General features: G+C 41.3%; 1 protein-coding gene across 1 annotated transcript in view; it reads right to left on the bottom strand.

The window, feature by feature from the left end:
- Nucleotides 1-1,154: 1,154 nt before the first annotated feature.
- The window catches only part of RASSF9 (Ras association domain family member 9), a 39,054-nt gene continuing 21,205 nt past the window's right edge, over nt 1,155-19,003 (bottom strand). Inside the window, exon 2 of the mRNA XM_007065057.4 lies at nt 1,155-6,541. Within this exon, the coding sequence (XP_007065119.3) occupies nt 5,266-6,541 (1,276 nt within the window). The 3' untranslated portion in view covers nt 1,155-5,265. The remainder of the gene's footprint in view (nt 6,542-19,003) is intronic.

Below are 19,003 nucleotides of genomic sequence, written 5' to 3'. Positions count from 1 at the left end.
TCCAGCCATGTGCCAAACCTATAAAGGGCGTGGAGCAGGACAAAAGTGGCTGCCAGTCATGAGAAAACCCCTGATTACCACCTGGAACAAGGATTGTACCAGGGGAAAGGATTGGGCCCAGACTAGGAAGTCTAGTCTGTGAAAGAAGCTTATAGGAACATCTTTGAGGGAGAGATATTACCTGTAATAAGTTTCTTCATGTATTAGGCTTAGACTTGAGTGTTTTTGCTTTATATTGCTTGGTGACTTACTTTGTTCTATCTATTATTATTTGAAACCACTTAAATCCTACTTTTTATACTTAATAAAATCACTTTTGTTTATTAATAAACACAGAGTGATTAATTTCCAGTTAAGGAAATACCTGTGCATCTCTCTCTATCAGTGTTATAGAGGGCGGACAATTTATGAATTTACCCTGTATAAGCTTTATACAAAGTGAAACAGATTTATTTGGGATTTGGATCCCATTGGGAACTGGGTGTCTGGGTGCTGGAGAATGGTAACCTGCTGAGCTGTTTTCAGTTAAGTCTGCAGCTGGGTCTGTGTTAACCTGGGTCTGTGTTGCAGCGGGCTAGCATGTCTGACTCGACAAGGCAGGGTTCTGGAGTCCCAAGGTGGCAGGGGGGATTATTTTTGGAATTGGAAATCAGAGGTAATTTCAGCAGATCAGGTGACAGTCCTAAGGGGATCTCTGTGACCAAACCCATCACATATGCTTTTTGCCATACAATATACCATTTGAATTTCAATCATCAATAATGCCACCATGGATGCTCCAGTAGTCTGCTTCATTAAAGAGTGGAAATGTAAAAAAAATCAAAAATGATGCCTTTGGGAAAAGTGGTAGCTTATATGTGTTGTCAGCCTCAAGCCTCAGAATGAAGGTTCAACTCAGAACTTTAACCTATTTGCTAGACTCAGATGCACTGCATTAGGGCCCATAAATACATGCACATATTTCACACAAGACATTTCCCCCATCCCTCCACTTTATGCACTCAGATTGGAGGATCAAATTTGGCCCTTAGTTTTGAAGTGAAAATTTGTTGGGTATTGCAGAATATAGACAATCATGCAATAATTCTGCAATTACACTGTAATTATTGACCATGTAAATGAATGGCAAATACTGTACACTTCTACATAATCAAGTGATAATTATGTTCTTTTATTTGTCTTCTAAATGAAAGAGTCGTCAAGAGCCTGAAACAGGTAATTAAATTTTTACTTATCTGGTTCTATCAAAATTTGTAAAATTACACATTAATCATGCAGAAACATGAAATTATATCCAGGATACACTGGGAAAATAACAGAGGTTATATAGGTTATTTTATATATGCAAGAGTGAATTCTTCAGTGAAGCCCTTGCGAGTTTGCAGACCAAATTCTCATCTGGTGTAAATCAGTGCCTCTTCACTGACTTCAGCTACACCATTTTATAACAGCTGAGGTTCTTGTCCTGGATACATATCCGAATCCAAATTATTCCAACTCAAAATAGCAGTGGTGCAGGCCCACTCATCTGGCTATTCTTCCCTATCCTCAACAGATAACTATCTGCCATCAAAATAACACTTCTCCCTTCCTCCTCCTGAATCCAGTGTCCTGACTTTCCCTATATTGTACTCAGATTCATACCCTTTTATTCTTTGGTGCAGAGATTTTTTTCCCCTCAGTCTGAGCTGTTGCACCATCATGCAGCACTTCTTTGTGCTTCCCTTATTCAAGCATTGCTCACCCAATGGAACTGCATGAGTCATAAAATCAGAGTTCAAGGGCCAGAGAAACATGACTTGAGAGACAGGAAATGAACATAAGGGGTTAATATTTTGCAGTTCCCAAGGGAAGGCAAAAATCTTAGCCAATCTAGGAGAAAGACAATTTCCTGTGGAACTCATGGCCAGGGGATGTTGTGAAGGCCAAAACTATAACTGGATTCAAAAAAGAATTAGATAAGTTCATGGAGGATAGGTCCATCAATAGCGCTTAGCCAAGATGGTCAGGGATGTAACCCCATGCTCCGAGTGTCCCTAGGCCTCTGGCAGCCAGAAACTGGGACTGGATGACTGGGGCTGGTTCACTTGATAATTGCTCTGTTCTGATCATTCCCTCTGAAGCATCGGGCATTAGCCACTGTTGGAAGACAGCCTACTGAGCTAGATGGACCATTCATCTGACCCAATATGGCCGTTTTTATGTTCTATTAATTGAGTAGGGAAAGAAGACAAAAGGATAAAATTGGGAAAGTGTTTTTTTCCCCCAAAATACCTTGATGGTGTGCTAAGTTTGAATTAATAAGGGATTTAGCGACAGGCGGGAGCTAAAACAGCACTGAGCATGTACTGTATTGCATTTCTTATTTAAGCCTATCTAAGGAATTCAGGTTTGATTCAGACAGTGAGGCTAAGCTTCAAACCATTGTGGATTATTTTTTAAATAAACATTGTATCCAGCCTTGGTTTTCTTGTTTTGTTTTTTTCTCAATAGAAAGCAATATCCTTCAAATCTACACATTACAAGGGATGGGTGCACAATCAAGCATGCAGTGTGGGTGAAATTCACCTCTTTGTGAAGGGCCAGCACAAGGTCTGTGGATCACATAAAGAGAGCTAGGCAAAATTGTTTTTATACTAATTGTCTGTTCAATGGAAAATGTAGTTTTGGTCAATCTGCAGATTTGACATATATGGTTTGAGCAACTCACAAAGCAATCAGCAGTAGCTGGTGTTGGTGGCAGCAAAGGCAGTGAAGCTGCTGGTGTCTCTTTCCCTCATTTTAACCTTCTAGGAGGGCACTCACCTGGGATGTGGGAAACCCAAGTTTGAATCCCTACTCCGGAGCAGAGCTGAAATGGACTCTTCCGATTCACTGAAAATTCTGGAAATTTTCAGATTTAGTTCAATCCAAACCTAATTCTTCATATTATTATTTTTGGAATTGCCACCTAATTTAAAAATCAATTACTCACCCAGCTCTGCAAAAAAAAAACCCTATTTTGATGAAGGGCATATGTGGGAATTAAGTGGCCCAAAGACATTGTGCTGGCCTTCTGCACAGGAAAGAATTTCAATCGGAAAAGACAGGCTAGAAACTGTATTTATAAAAACTGCTGACACATTAGACAAAATCTCTAACTGCACAAGAACTCATGAAATACATTAGCCTGCCCTCAACATTCAAAGCTCTGAACTGAGAAGTGCATGCAACGTACATGACACACAGAGTACAAAAGATGCTGAGTTGTGTTAATAAATTATTAAAAAGTTAAGATATCTTGTTTGCTGTAAATCTGAGTTTCCATCAGAACGCATGTATCTGAGCTCCACATGTTACACTTGAAGCATCCCAAGCATTCTATATAGTGTTGAGTGATAAAATATATTAAGTCAGCCAAGACAGATACCTGCAAACACAAACCCTCTTCATAAAGTCCAGAGTTCACAAGTCTTTAAAAAACAAACAGTTTGTGGTGTTCAGGAAATGTTGCTCTCCAAAGTCATATTTACAATCTTATCACCATAGTTTTCTAGTCATTTTGAAAACCAGATGACTGGCAGACACTTGAGGGTGATGGGAGGACCCTAATGAACACCAAAGTATAGGAAAGGAAAAGAACGTAGTTGAAATTCTTTTAGATTTATGCCATCTAAATGTCATCTTTTCATTCATCATTTAAGACTTAAGTCCAGGATCTGAGTGAACTTTGTGTTGCTTAGCTAGCACTGTACATAGTTCCCCTTAAATACATTTAGTCAGATTTCAGGGTAAATTTTCAAACATTCCTAAGTGACTTAGGGGCCAGATCCTCAAAAGTATTAGGCATCTAACTCCCACCAATTTCAATGGTAGTTAGGTCCTAAATACCTGTGAAGATCTAGTCTCCAGAAGCCTAAGAGCTTGTCTACCACAGGGAGTTATTCCAATACACCTATTCCTAATTAATTATTCCTTATTAACTCCATGTATGGAAGCTCTCATTCTGGAATGAGAAATTCCAAACTTGGTGTTAAATCAGGAACAATTCTCTTTAAATTCTCATTTACCCTATTCCAGATTAGCTTTTGACTCCAAATCTTGCTGAAAGTCAATGTGACTGAGATTGCTAGAGTATGTCTACACTGCAATTAAACACCCACAGCTGGCCCATGTCAGCTGATTTGTGTTCAAGGGGCTTAGGCTAAGGGGCTGTTTAATTAATTGTGGGGTATATGTTTGGGCTCCAGCCCAAGCCCAAACCTGAATGTCTAAATTACAATTAAACAGCCCCTTAGCTGACATGGGCCAGCCATTGGGTTTTAATTGCAGTGTAGACATAAATCTATGTACCTAAGTCACTTCTGAAAATGGTACTTAAGTGCTTTTGAAAATTTTACCCTTTGTGATCTGTGGTAATGAAATTTAAATATACAACGTAAAAAGTATTTGCTTTTTATATCTGCTCTACAGTATCATAAAACTACATTTTAACCAATTATGTGCCTTATCCTACACCCTGTTACTCCAGTTGAATAAAGCTAGTGTAATGGAGCAGAGAATCAAGTTGTCTGTCTAAGTTGGTCTATCCCTTATGTCCACATTCCTAAAAGATTAGTCAGATGTAGAGATGGACCCAGAGAGATTAGGGGGTTTCAGATCGGGAATTTTGGTTCAGGCCAATCTCCCATCAGAATACTTTTGTCTCAATGAAGCTCAGTCTTACAAAACACTAAGCACTCAGGCCCCAATCCAGCAAAATACTTTAGCATGTGTGTAACTGGAAGCACATGGGATTATTTACATGCTAAAGTATGTGTGTCAGTTTGAGCCCATGTGTAGTCCCCTGTGTTCACAGTTACACACATGCTAAAGTGCTTTGTTGGATTGGGGCCAGAGTGGTCAACACCTTCAGGTCCGAGATGATACGGGCATGTCTATACCACAGCGTCGCAGCCTGAATAGACAGATTGCTGTAGTGGGGCTCAAGCTAACGCACTAAAAACAGTGGATATCGATGTTTGGGCTGCAGATGGGGCTCTCAAGCCTAGGGGGTCGGGCAGGCTTTAGAGCCTGGGCTGCAGCCCGAGCTGCAACATCCACACTACTGTTTTTGGCGAGCTAGCTCAAGCCCTACTAGTACAAGTCTGTCTACCCAGGCTGGGAGGCTCACTTCCAGCTGCAGTGTAGACATACCCTATGATAACAAGAGTATTAAAAGGATAAATATCCCCCAAAGACGGTTATTTTTATATTGCTCTTTGTCATGTTCACAATAGTCTCCAGCTATGTTGACAACAGTATCATGTCTCCTAAAGCCGTTTCAGAGTCCTGACTATGAGTCGAGCTGATTCCAGTGTCAGAGTCCGTATCATTTATGTCTAAATTAGTCACTTTACGAACAAAGTCTGGCACTGCGACACACTTGCTGGTAACCTCGCTGCCTTTGGCTTGCTCTTTGCTAGCTGGACATCTGGATTCAGTTTTGTCTTTGATATGCAGTGAATTAAATTCTTCTGCAAGGAGTTCATATTCTTTTTCCTTCTTTTGCAGCAGCAAGTCCCTGTAGGTAAGCTCTTTCTGAATGCAGCTCAAGTGAGAGTGGATTCTCAAGCCATCTTTCGTACTTTTTTCCAACTCATATGTGACACTTTCTAAATTTGAGGATTCTAGTTGGCCATTTAAAGCCTCTGCCATGCATTTACCGTCTCCATTTGTTTCAGTGCATACACCTTTTACCTCTTTTTCAATTTCAGCACAGAGCTTTTCAATTAATAGTTTGTGATGTTTCAGTCCTTCTTCCATCTGCAAAATTCCATCACTTTTGCTCAAGTATTCATGCATCTGATGTTGACCATGTGGCACATTTGTTTGTTGCTCAGCATCATTTGGAGTGGCCGTTAAATAAGAATCCTGCACATAATTTTCTCCATCATTTTCTACCTGAACTAGGTGGAATTTGGCTTCACATTTTTCAATTTCCATATCCAATTCCTTCATTCGGTTTACTTGCTGATGAATGGTATGATCTTGGGAAATGATCAGATGAATCAATGTCTCCATATTGTCTCGGTCTTGCAGAGTATTGTCCTGTTTAAGTTTGGCCAGTTTCCGGAAAGTCTTTCTAACAATCCTCTTTTGCTTATCCACTGGCAACATCTTCATGTAATTCACTGGGCTGAGCTCCCATTGTCTTCCTATGTTTTGTACTATCTTTGCTTCCGCTGTCCTCCACAATGGAAATGAGAGGAAAGCATCTGACTTCACCAGAACAAAGTGCAAATTGGGTTGCTCTTCTCCCCAGGCCTTCCAAAGTCTCAGCATTTTTGTCAGTGGGGGAAGGACCCGCTCAGAGCCTCTCCATTTTTCTATGATACAATAATCACTAGGTTGTCCAAAAAGAAACCTTTTTTCTCCAAATGTAGCTTCATGTTCCTCTAGTAGAGCTTGGATCACTTCAGCACAGGTTGTGCGCTTTGTCAGTCCGCACACAATCTTCTCCTCCTGGCACACCCAAACCACTATCTCCCTTTCATCAGAAGCCATGTTCTTGTCTGGAGATCTAGAATAAGGAAACATCAAATATGAGTTATGTCAGTGGCATGCAGTGTGTGAATCAAAATGACAATCCATTTATTCTTGATATAAACTGCCAAATGGTGGGTAAAATTCCCATACCTTTAACAAAAATATATAAAAACCCTAAAATGTAAATTAAGAGAACACCGGCCTTGCCTGCCTCTCTCTCACTGGACCAAAAGGAAAAAAATACCAACCTACCTGAATTTTAGCCAAACTACAAATCCAAATCTCTTTTTTCAGATTCTTATATATTAATTTTAAAACCCTGGCCCACCCCTTTCTCTGAACTCCTGGGTGAAATTCACTTAAAGAGCAGAAGTATAGATTCATATAAAGTGCTATTCTAATTGTATTATGCTCCCAGATGAATCAAGGAATACTGGGAATCTTAGAAGAAAGTCTTTTCTCACAAGATAGCAGTATAATTTATAAATAATACACGTTCAGAAGCTTGGGGTAAACGTCCAGATTTTTTTGAATGAATCACTGAATCACCAAGAATCATCTGAACCCTACAGGAGATAAAATAATAAGAAATATTGTGATGCTGAGACAAATCTGGTATGGTGCAGTTCCTTTGCCCCACATCATCATAGCATTGCCAACTCTCATGAATTTTATTGAAAGTCTTGGTGATATACAGTGTTTTTTCTTAAAGCCCTAGATCCTGTATTCAAATGATTATGGGAAAATCTCAGCTTTCATTAAAAAAATAAAATAATAAATCTAGCTCTTGTGGTTGTGGAGAAAAGCATCAAAATGTGACCTGAGTTAATGTTAAGGGGTCCAAAACCAAAAAGCAAATAAAAAGAACCCCAAGCTTATTTAAAACAGAAAAACCCAACTCCCCCCCACCAATGTTTTAATAAACAGGATGTAACACTAATGAATCCAGATTAGGCTCTAATCCTGCCCCCCCAAAAAGAAAACCCCACCAAAAACCCCACTCATAATTTTTACACCCATTTTGTGATTTTTGAGGGAGTGACTTATGATTTCCAACTGCTTGAGGTCGATAATACTCTACATCACCAGCAGATTTGTGGCATCTCCGAAGGATTACACCCATTGATGCTGAGCTGTCATAGAGGCATCTACAGCTCCACTCCTCCCTGCTGCCAGTGCAGGCGATGCGGTGAAGAGGAATGGCCAGAACACGGCTCCATTGAGCAGATGTCCAGGATTAATTTCCTTAAACTGCTTCAGTGTATATCTGAGGAGTGGCCCCAGAGAGTGGGAAGAGAGCTCTCATGCAGCCTGGCCACACCCCAGGACCTGGCCCATTGTTTAGCTCTTGATACATCCTCTGAGCACAATACATTATGGTGAATCTCTGTAGATTCAAATGAACAAGCTTTAATCCACTTCCATGCAGAAAGCTTGAAAAATGCAGGGATAATGGAAATGTGGTCGACGTAGAAAGTATTTGATTCTACAATAGTTAGCATCTGAGACTGAGTCACAGTGTTTTTCTAGGCTCATTTGCCATAGCAGGATTAGCGCCTAATCTGGATTCATTAGTGTTACATCCTGCTTATTAAAACATTCCTGCTAGTTTCATTTTTTAAATTATTACCCTGTTTGGGAGATTAAATGTAATCCAAAAACTTGAATTGTGATTGACTCAGCTCTGTATGGAGACAAGATTCCTCAAGAGACTGGGGTTAGTAACGGACTACTAATATAACATAGAGTAAATATTTTATTACTGTTATATAGTACACGAGAACTCAGTTCAAATACAGTGTTACTTTTCTCTTGGGACATTCCTGTGTAAAATTCATACTTCGCTAAATAAGTCACAGGTTCTTATTCCAACAGGCCCCGTTTAAAAGGTCAGTGATTTACTGTAATTAATTTAAGCAAATCAGAGTTTCCAACAGATTACTGAAGCACATAGTGGGCAGTAAAAATCCCAGATAGCAAAGATCAAAAAACACAACACAACAGGAAAACATTAGATCAATTGACATTACTGCTGAATGTGTCACAAGCCACAAAGTCAATATCTGTCATATTTTAGTAAATTTACACAGCACAGGATATCATAAAAATGTTTTTACTTGTTGACAGATTAGTAGTTAAATGACACTAACAGGAATAGACTATTGCAATAGAGTTCGGCTACAATGGTCAACAAACAATGTTTGCTTTAAGCTACGGTATGCGCAAAGTAAAATGCAGAATGGAATATCGAGTTACTGTAGAAGCTAGGGGTCAAGTAAAGGTTATACAAATGAATATAATCGTTATCAAATGTACCTGATAGTTGCTCAAATAACGACACCAGCTGCTAATAAAGAAATAAGTGAAAGAGAAATCAAATGTAATTTATCAGTCTATGATTTTCAAAGTGGAAAAAAGCTGATAGACAAAGAAAAATGAAATAAGTGCAAACACATATAGGTGTAAGAAACAATATACTGCTATCTGGCTGAGGTAATTGCTTTACAGGATCTGCCTCTCTGTTTCTTATAACACCACATCGGTTATCAGTAATGCACAGTAGATCATCACCCTCCTCATTTAGTTGCACTTATAGAATCATAGAAACATAGGGCTGGAAGGGACCTCAAGAGGTGATGTAGTTCATCCAACTGCTCTGAGGCAGGACTAAATAAACCTAAATCATGTCTTACAGATGTTTATCTAATCTGTTCCTAAACACCTCCAGTGATAGCGATTCACAATCTCCCTCGGAAGCCTATTACAGAGCTTAACTATCCTTAGAGCTAGAAAATTTTTCCTAATATCTAACCTGCATGTCCTTCTTCTCTATGTCCACTGGAGGTAGGACAACATTTGATCACAGTCGTCTTTGTAACATCCAATAACATATTTGGAGACTTACCAGGTTCCCCCTCAGTCTTCTTTTCTCAACACAAAACATGCCCCTTCTTTCAACCTTTCCTCAGAAGTCAGGTTTTCTAAACCTTTTATCCTTTTGCTTGTTCTTCTCTGGACTCTCTCCAGTTGTCCCCCCTCCCTTTTTTTTTTAAATTAAGTGTAACACCCAAAACTGGACATAGTACTCTGGCTGACACCTCCCCAGTGCTGAGTAGAGACACGCAATGGTCCTCTGAATACATCCCAGGGGAATATTAGCCTTTTTGCAACTGTGTCATATTGTTGGCTCATATTCAGTTTGTGATCCACTGTAACTCCCAGTACTTCTGGCAATACTTTCTGCAGTACTACTGCCTCATCTGTTATTCCCCAGTTTGTTATAATAGTTCTTGCTTCTTTCGCCATTCTCCTTAGACTTTTATGCAAACTCTTTGGGACAGGTATTCTTTTCATTCTTAATTTTGTTACAGTAAAATGTTATCTTTGTCCTCTCCGGTACACTGGCAGTATATGCCAGATTATATAAACTAAGCAAATGCTCTTCTTCTCCTCCTCCTTCTCCTTCTCCCTACCTCCAATTACTTTAAAGCCTACCTAGCAAGTCTTGGCAGGTGTGAACCTATGAGGTTAGCAAAACTTCAAGTAACCTTAAAATGTCTGTAAATACAATGTACCAATAGACACTTAAAACTATACCCTGCCATCAGTTTTTACACAGAACTCCTACTGGCTTCAGCAGAAGATCAACAAGCAGACTGATGGAAAGACACTGCTGACTTTAGAAAATCCCAATAGAACCCCAAAAGGCAACATAGAAAACTGTGACTAGCTATTCTGCCTGAGAAAATAAAACACTGAGAATGTAAAATAAGGTCTCCTTGGATTATATATAATTTCCGTTCTGTTTTTCAAGCATCCCATCCAGTCATGTTTAACTGTAAGCTCTCTGGGCCTGTGACTGTCTGCTTGTTCTGCTTATACAGTGCCTAGCATAGTGGGGTCCTAGTCCATGACTGCGGTGCCTATGTGCTACTGCAATACAAATACATACATAAAATAGCCACAGTAATAATAATAGTACCACCTTTTAAATAAAAGTGGGGGAGGGGGAAGAGAAAGAAGAAAAATTCATAGGCTTGGATACAATTCTTGCATCAGAACTATATTGTAGATTGCTGAATGGTTTAATATGATGGGTTTAGTTACAATGTGCATTTGTATCATTTGTTTTTCATTAGATTCACTGTATTATTTCTGCTTTCAAGTTTTAATCAAAGATGAATTCATGAGTCACATCTCACCTTGTAGTATCATACAAATATTTTATTTATATATACAGATATTTATACACATACACACACACACGCACCTCTTTTTTGTGGCTATTTTTGTTTTCAGTAGAGTGTGCTGATACAGTCTAGCACATCATATTGGTCTTTCAGGAAAAAAAATTATAACACTCTTTAATTGTAATTAATCCAATTAATACCAAACAAGACTGCTATGAACCTGGCTTCTTCTTGTCAGTCCCAGCATAACGTAATTATTAAAGAGGCTCAGTCATTTTAATATCAAAAAAGTATTTAATATTAGGAATGGCCTCTCATTACATCATGCTTTGCTTCACAAGTAGGATTCTTTCCACTGAACATTTAGGGAGAGAGTCTGCTTTGTATTTTTCCAAACTCTTTGTGCCACTCAGGAAGCTCAAGGGGGCCAGAATCTGGCAATAGCTGGTCATCAGAAAATTCCCCTAATGGAGGGGAACTACCGACTGCAGACAGCCCTAGCACCAGTGTCAGCTACCGTGCAATTGCCCTTGCAGAGGAGAAAATTTTCCAATTTGGGATGAAAACAAATGTCAAAATCTCAATTATTGTTGTAGAATGGAAATTCCATTTGTTGGCCAGCACTAGAAAATATGTATGGAGCTACACGACCACATCAGAGACCATCAGGAAAAGCAGATCAACAAACATTTTAGCATTGATTCTGCTTTAATTTGATCTTCAGGGGTTTGCAAAGAGACAACCTTATGGTGCCCTATGCTGAAGTCCTCATTCGAGTGAAATTCCCACTGAACTCAATTCAATGGGATTTTTGCCAGCATAAGAATTAAATGATACGACTATAAGGGATGGATGTCGTATGGAAACCCAGGTCCAACTCTCCCATACATTGGAGACCAATTGGATTTCTGGTTCTTTGGGCAAGTTCAGATCTGAAGTTCACAGCTCTGAATCAGATCCCTGAACATGAATATTTCTAAAGCTCTGGAAGGGTTTGATCTGTATCTGAATTTTGCAGCTTAGTATTACCGCAAAAAGAAAGAGAAAAAGTTTCCGGTTTTGGCTTAGTAACTTCTTTCACTGTACACTGCACCGGGGCGATGGAAGGTCCCCAAAAGTGTGTGTGTAGGGGGGGAATGGTGTGCAGCTGAACTGTGGCCCCACCTCGTTGTGCCAACCCTTCCTCCGCACTCGAGGCCCTGCCCTTGCACTACCCATTGCCCACGAGGCCCCACCTTCATACTGCCCATTCCCCCTAGGCCCTACACTCATGCTGCCCCTTTTCCCCAAGTCGCCACCCCCATGCCACCTCTTCCCCCCAAAACCCCGCCTCCCACTCGCTCCTCTCCACTCCCTCCCTCATTGCTCATATTTACGGCTGGTAAAAAGTGGAGGGGCCATAGCCCCCCCGTTCCAGTGCCCCCGATACTGCAATGTATGGTTACTATTATTGTTAGACTTGTTTTTCTACAACTGTATTATTGAATAATTTCTTTGTATGAGTGTTGTCCTGAGGTTGGTTTGTTTGAACTTCGGCATCTTCCTGGTTAAGTCTTATTTGAATCTTAAAGAGCAAACACTAGAAATTCCTGCAGCGACTGTCCAGATAGTAAACCTAACACAGAATGAATCTCTTAAAGGTCAAATTTGCTTTTTTCAAACCATCCTCATTCAATCTGGCTATATATTCAAGTTTAAATCCAGCTCTTGGACATTTGCTCTAAAGCACTTTGAGCCAAATCTTGTGCCAGGGTGCAGCCTGCCTGGATTATGTGCTGGGGGATGTCCTTAGGGCACAAGGGAGAAACGTTTTGTCCCCCACATCCAGGCTGTGAAGCAATAACTGGAATTACTCTGTTACTCCTCAGGCTCCAGGAGGCTCTACTCACCCCACTGCCCAACTCCATAGAAAAAAGTTGCTGAATCTACATAACCTCAGAAACACTGGCCTCACCCCCACTCCTCTCCAGCCAATTTTATGTCCACCAGGGCACATTTCACCTCTGTGGGGTACAAGGGGGGTAGACTCTGCACATGGGGTGCCAGAATCCTGCCCCTTCTTCCCTCCTGCATCACACTGCAGTCAGGGCACTTAATGGCCACACAGATGGAGTGGGGCAGGATTTTACCATTATCATTTATGAACACCACAGCAGACTTCAAAGGATTGTCAGGCTCATCCTGGAAGAAAAAGGAAGATTACCCAGGTACTTTTCAACAGTAGCTCTCGGAGCGCTTTACAAAGGAGGTCAACATCATTATCATCATTTCACAGATGGGAAAATGATGCACAGAGAAGCTAAGTGACTTGGCAAAGGCCACCCAGGAAGTCTGTGGCAGAGCAGCAAACCCAAGACTAGTGCTCTAACCGCGGGACCATCCTTCCTCTCCTGGACACAACAGACCTCAAGCCAGTTTGAAAGCAAATGAGAAACAGTCATAAATTAGTTCAAAAATACATAACAGAGACTTACCCTGACCAATTGGTTTTATCTTCAGTTGATATGGTTATATAAGTAGAGAGCCACCATTTCATAAGTTTAAGATATGTTATTGAAAACAAAAGAAAGCATTAGGTACATGGCAAGCTCTGTAATATTTTGTTTATTAAGAGAAGGCTTTTAAAATTTAAGTATTTCAGGAACATTATAATAATGAGTTAAAAGAGAGCCTATTTTAGCTAGCTGAATGTAACATACAATAATGATCTGAAATGATAGCAAACAGCTTTAATGCAAGAATGAAACTTAAAAGTCTTGTCTGTTAATATTCTTCCGAAATATCTGGTCACCCTATCACCAATGTAGCTGTAAAATACAATGGCCTGAGTATGGGAATGTAAGTAAACTATATTGTTAATGAACAGATAAAACATTACATCACAAAATACATTAAGACCACAAAAGTCTTGTCTTTGGCTGATGGACAAATGTGTTCTAGAGGGGGGGAAATGCATATGGTAAACATGTCCGTCACAGAATTGTACCTGACTGGGTGTCCAACATTAATAAAGATAACAGTGGCAAACCATGAACCTGATCCTTCTATCCTCCTTTTCTCGCCTACCCCGGCACAGTATGGGTAAGGGTGGCTGAATCGGGTCCCATATTTTCAGTGAAACAAACAAAAGGAAACAGAAGTCGCTTACGAAAACAAACTATGAGCCAAAAAAAGAAAAGAAAAGAAAGAAAACAAATCCACAGTCAAATGGAACTAAAAATGGGATCCTTTATAAGTGCAGGGCATGCTTTGCTAGATAGATGGGTGGCAGAGGTTACACTAGGGAAAATGCAAACTACAGAAATTGTAAGGCTAAAAGGTATACATATTTGGAGGCATCAGACTGATAAGAACAAACAGGTAATAGTTATTGTAAAAGGCAGTGGCAGATTTAGAGTGAGTGGGGCCTTGTGTGCAGGTTCATTTTTGCCCCCCCAGGCTCTGGGAGGGAGTTTGGGTGCTCGGTGAGGGCTCTGGGCTGGGGATTGAGGCGTGGGAGGGGGTGAGGGGTGCAGGCTCTGGGAGGAAGTTTGGGTGTGGGCTTTGGGCTGGGGCAGGGGTTGGGGTGTGGTAGGCATCAGGGGGGCAGTGCTTACCTTGTGCGGCACAGATCCCAAAGTGACCACCACACCCCTCTCACAGTGGCTCCTACGCAGGGGGGAAGGGGGGGGGGCAGGGGAGTCCTCTGCATGCTGCTCCCGCAGCTCCCATTGGCCGCAGTTCCCAGCGCTCGGGGCGGGGGCAATGAGCCGAGACATACACCCCCAGGGGCCACAGAAATATGCCGGCTGCTTCCAGGAGTGGTGCGGCATGGAGGAAGGGAGGCAGCGTGAGTGGGGAGCCGCCTTTGCCCTGCTGCTGGCACATCTCTGCGCACCCTTTCGGGGGAAGCGGGTCTCCATGTGCTGCCTGGGGTGGGGGCGGAGCCGCCTCCCCCCTGCCGGGGCACACAGAGACATGCCAGCACCCAGCCGCTTCCAGGAGCAGCGTGGGGCCACTGGCCATGGAATGCAGGCAGCCTGCCTGCCTGAGCCCTGCTGCGCCACTGGACGGGACTCAGAAGCAGACTGAGCAGATGAGTTTTGTCTTGCATTTTGGGGTCCCCGCTGTCATTGGGGGCCCCGTGCCACCGCACTCTTTGTTTCATGGTAAATCCGCCTCTGGCAAGAGGAACTCTCCACTCTAGAAATACTTTTGGAAGACTCTCACTGAAAGACTCACTGAAAAGTGAGAGTGAGGGTGTAATGATGACACAGCAATTGCATGGTTGTCAGCACTTCAATGGTGGCTATTACTTTACAAATCTCCATTGCTAATTCTTCACCTCTTTATCTGCCTTGACTGTGAAATGATTTACAGTATGCTTTCCACCACCCTCAGGGTACACACTCTCTATAACTTGTATCCACACCTTAAATCTGCCTGTCTGTCAGACAAACCAACAAGGTGGGTGAGATTATATCTTTTATTGCACCTACTTCTGTTGGTGAGAGAAACAAGTATTCAAACTGCACAGACTTACACTGCATCAACTATCCTGTCAGACAAAGCATCATTGTCCATTATATATTTAAAGGCTTCTGGCTACCAGTCCAAAAATGTCTGGAAGGAAACTTCTGAGAGTAACCATGAGCAACTTTGCTGAGAAGGCACAATGCCAAGGCAGATAAGCTGCATCAGTGCTTTACTGTGGTAGGCTGGCACAGGGTAGGTTTTGAGAACAAAGAGGGAGCCAAGATCATGGTTTGTAGAAGTGCTTTACAACAGGAGCAAAAGTAACATTAGCAACTTGATCCTCCGGAAAAAAAATTCTTTGATGTGGATAATGACTGCTCTTGGAGAACCAGTACTGGCAGCAGGCGAGGCAGGAGCTCCCTAGTTGAAACCAACACTGAGGAATCTAGTTACAGTCATTTGCAGCAGTATGATAGGTGTGGGAACATTTTCTAATTGTTCAGTGTTAGTGTACTGTTGTAGCAACCAGGCAAGGTACTAACAAACTTCAACAGGACTTTATTTGTAAAGTGGAAACCTCTTTACCAAGCTGCTGCTGCTGCACCCTCGGTAGCTCTCACTCCGCCTCCTCAAACCCCTCCCCCCCCGCCTTCCTGTTTCCTGTCCTTTCAGACTCCCAACAGCCAGTGCTCCCAGTTCTAATAATTACAAGCAACATCTAACCACCACATGCACAACACACAAAGTTTAGCCATCACAGCTTGGCAGACTGTCCCTTTCAGCATGGCAGCAGGTATGTTTGGTAGCCTGTTTCCACTCATCAGCAAATGAAACTTTGCTGCCCAAAGTACCATTGCAAAAATTTACCCATGTAAAGGACCAGCACAAGATCTATGCAAAACTTAAGTCTTGTGCTGGTATGCCTTGTTTACAAAATGAGGCTGAAATTATTTTTCCCCAGACATCTTCCTTATAAATAGCGGAAGGAGACGAGTTTATAACTCATGTCCGATACGGGGCCTAAACACCACAATGAGGTGATCAATATTATAAGGGGAGCTGGTAATTCCCCATACTTAGGTTGCCTAGCATTTTCCATTATAAAAGATTCTTGTGACAGCAGGCCTTTGAAATTAAGCAGCAGGGAAGCCCTCAGACTACACAAGTGCCTTTTCTTTGTCCCATGACATTCTGTTCTGCTTCTGCTGGGATATAACCTAGTAAAACCTACCACTTCCTTTCTCTGGTGTGTGTCCCTCTGGAAAATCTTGGTAGCCTGCCAAAAGAGTAACCAAACACAGAACATGTTAAGGTTCAGCTCATTCCACTGCCAAAGCAGCAGCACAAACTGTATGGGGAGCTGATAGAACCGTGGTAGTGGTGGAGGAAGAGAGATGAACTGAGCACCCCCCTATCGGGACATGGCCCTACTGGCCCATGGCCCCCTCTGCGGATAACAAATGGGGCAGTAGCTGAGCTGGGCTCTTCCCACCCCAGTGAACACTCCTTACTCCAAGCACATGACCCCAGCAACTGATTACCTACTCACTACATTAACAGAACATTATTTAGTTTGCAAAGTCAAGAACTTAAAAGTTAGGAAACTTTTTCCTGACAGTTGCCTTCAGAGTCCTAAATCTGCCCCAATGAATACGTGTTATATGTCTTTAGTTACATGCTATTTTTTCCAGAGGGACCCTACCACAAGGCAACTATGGAAAATGATTGTATTAGTAACTATAAAGCTGGTGTTTCCTAACCTTCAAATGATTGATTTTGCATCTTTAATGTTCTTTTGACCCAGTTCTGTTGTATGTAATAGATAGCTCATGCGGTACTTAGGAGCACTGGTGGAGTAAGAACAGCAGAGCAAGTCTTCTATGAGTTTCACTTTGTCTATATATTACATTATTTTAACAGCCAGTGAACCATCCGGTTTTGAAATTACACCATATAATCTCCTCTGTCTCTCTTGCTTTCATTAAAGTACATTGAAATTGTGATCCCCAAAAGGAATTTTTATCAAGGCCTCATTTGCAATCAAATTCTTTTTCCTTTTCTAATCCATTTCATTTCTCTTTGGAACTTTCTGAATGAAATGGGTTCCATTACTTACAACTAGTATTTGATGAGCCAGAAGGGGAAAAAAGAAACCCAAGATGGAGTGCACGCTCATGAATATCTTTCGACTTAATACCTACGCTGAGTATTAGATACACAAAAGAAACCTGAACCAATTTAAATCAGAAACTTTGAATAGCATGCACAAGTATATATACTCAAAACTACCAAAATGGAGCCATTGTAATGCTAGCATGTCTACTCCAGCTGTGTAATAGTAGTGGGTCTGTAGCAACTTGTGGTTAACCACTTTGACCTTCAGAGAGGCTGAGTATTGAGACAAAGAGCCATGGTAATAAAACAATTAGGTCACAAATTTTGAATATTTGACATTAATTTTGAGTAGAAAAATCTTCCTATCTATCTTAGGGCTTGTCTACACTGGCACTTTACAGCGCTGCAACTTTCTTGCTCAGGGGTGTGAAAAAACACCCCCCTGAGCACAGCAACTTTCAGCGCTGTAAAGGGCCAGTACAGACAGTGCACCTGCCCTCCCAGTGCTGGGAGCTGCGCCCCTCGTGGAGGTGGGTTTTTTAGAGCGCTGGGAGAGCTCTCTCCCAGCGCTCTGCCACGACCGCTCAAGCCACGTTCAAGTGCCGCCGTGGCAGCACTTTAACATTGCCAGTGAAGACGAGCGCTTAGGTATGGAGATGGCACCCATTAGGATAGTGTCTGAGTGCCTCACAATCACTAATGCTTTCTCCTCACAACACCCTTATGATCTAAGGAAGTGCTATTATCTGGATTTTACAGATGGGGAATTGAGACGCAGGGAGGCTTAGTGAATTGCCCCAGGTCATAAAAGAAGTCTGTGGCATAGCAGGTATTTGAACTCATATCTCCCAAGTTCTAACTACCCCCCTACTTCCTTCTATTTTTCCTATTCATCCTAGGAGAGAATGGCTAGTGAAAAAAAAAAGGACACATTTTGGTTAACTTTGATAGTACATGAACAGTGCATATCATTTCATTAAAATGAAAAATTAAGTGTTTAGTAGTTAATTAAGAGATAGATATCACTGACAGTTACAAGAAACACTACCAATCTGTCAGCTTTGAAAGGCACTTGCTAGGTATGTATTTTGTAAATTACAGCCAATTCTTTAAAACACCTTAAGCAAACTGAAAACTAATTATTGTGATATATTTAGTTCACAGTAAGTCTGGCTGAGTTAACATTTAAAACACATATTTGATGTCTCAACATTTTGGAATATACAAATGTCTTTGCACCAGAGCAGTTAAGGATCCTTTTAACCCAGGCAGTTAGGTTCCTATACAATTCAAATGCACAAAGGGAGAATAAAAAGACAGTTTACTTTAACAAGACACTTTATCAGTTGAATGAGTATGGTAGCGGCAGCTAATTCGGCCCCTTAGTGAATATGCATTATGATACAGACTTTAATTACATGATCACATGGTATTTATGCCTCACAGTAACCCAACCTCATTCAGGGCACTTGACAGACAGCGCTCACTTAATAAGCAACTGTGACGTTGCACTCCATATGTTTATGGAAATATGCTTATGAGTGTAAATATAATGTAACTTGAATATGCTTTATGCAAAAGGTGTCTTGTAAGGTATCATTACAAAGCTTATAATCTACTGAGTGTGTTCATCCTATTTGTATGAATGTATCATTCTTGTATCTGAAGCTAGAAATACGAAGTATTACTCTGAAGTCCTATTGTAACTAGGCAAAGTGTGGACCATTAATGGTGGC

Source organism: Chelonia mydas, chromosome 1, assembly GCF_015237465.2.
Source record: "Chelonia mydas isolate rCheMyd1 chromosome 1, rCheMyd1.pri.v2, whole genome shotgun sequence".
NCBI classification, from domain to species: Eukaryota; Metazoa; Chordata; order Testudines; family Cheloniidae; genus Chelonia; species Chelonia mydas.
The sequence above is the reverse complement of the archived record's forward strand: the minus strand, read 5'-3'. Positions and strand labels throughout refer to the sequence as shown.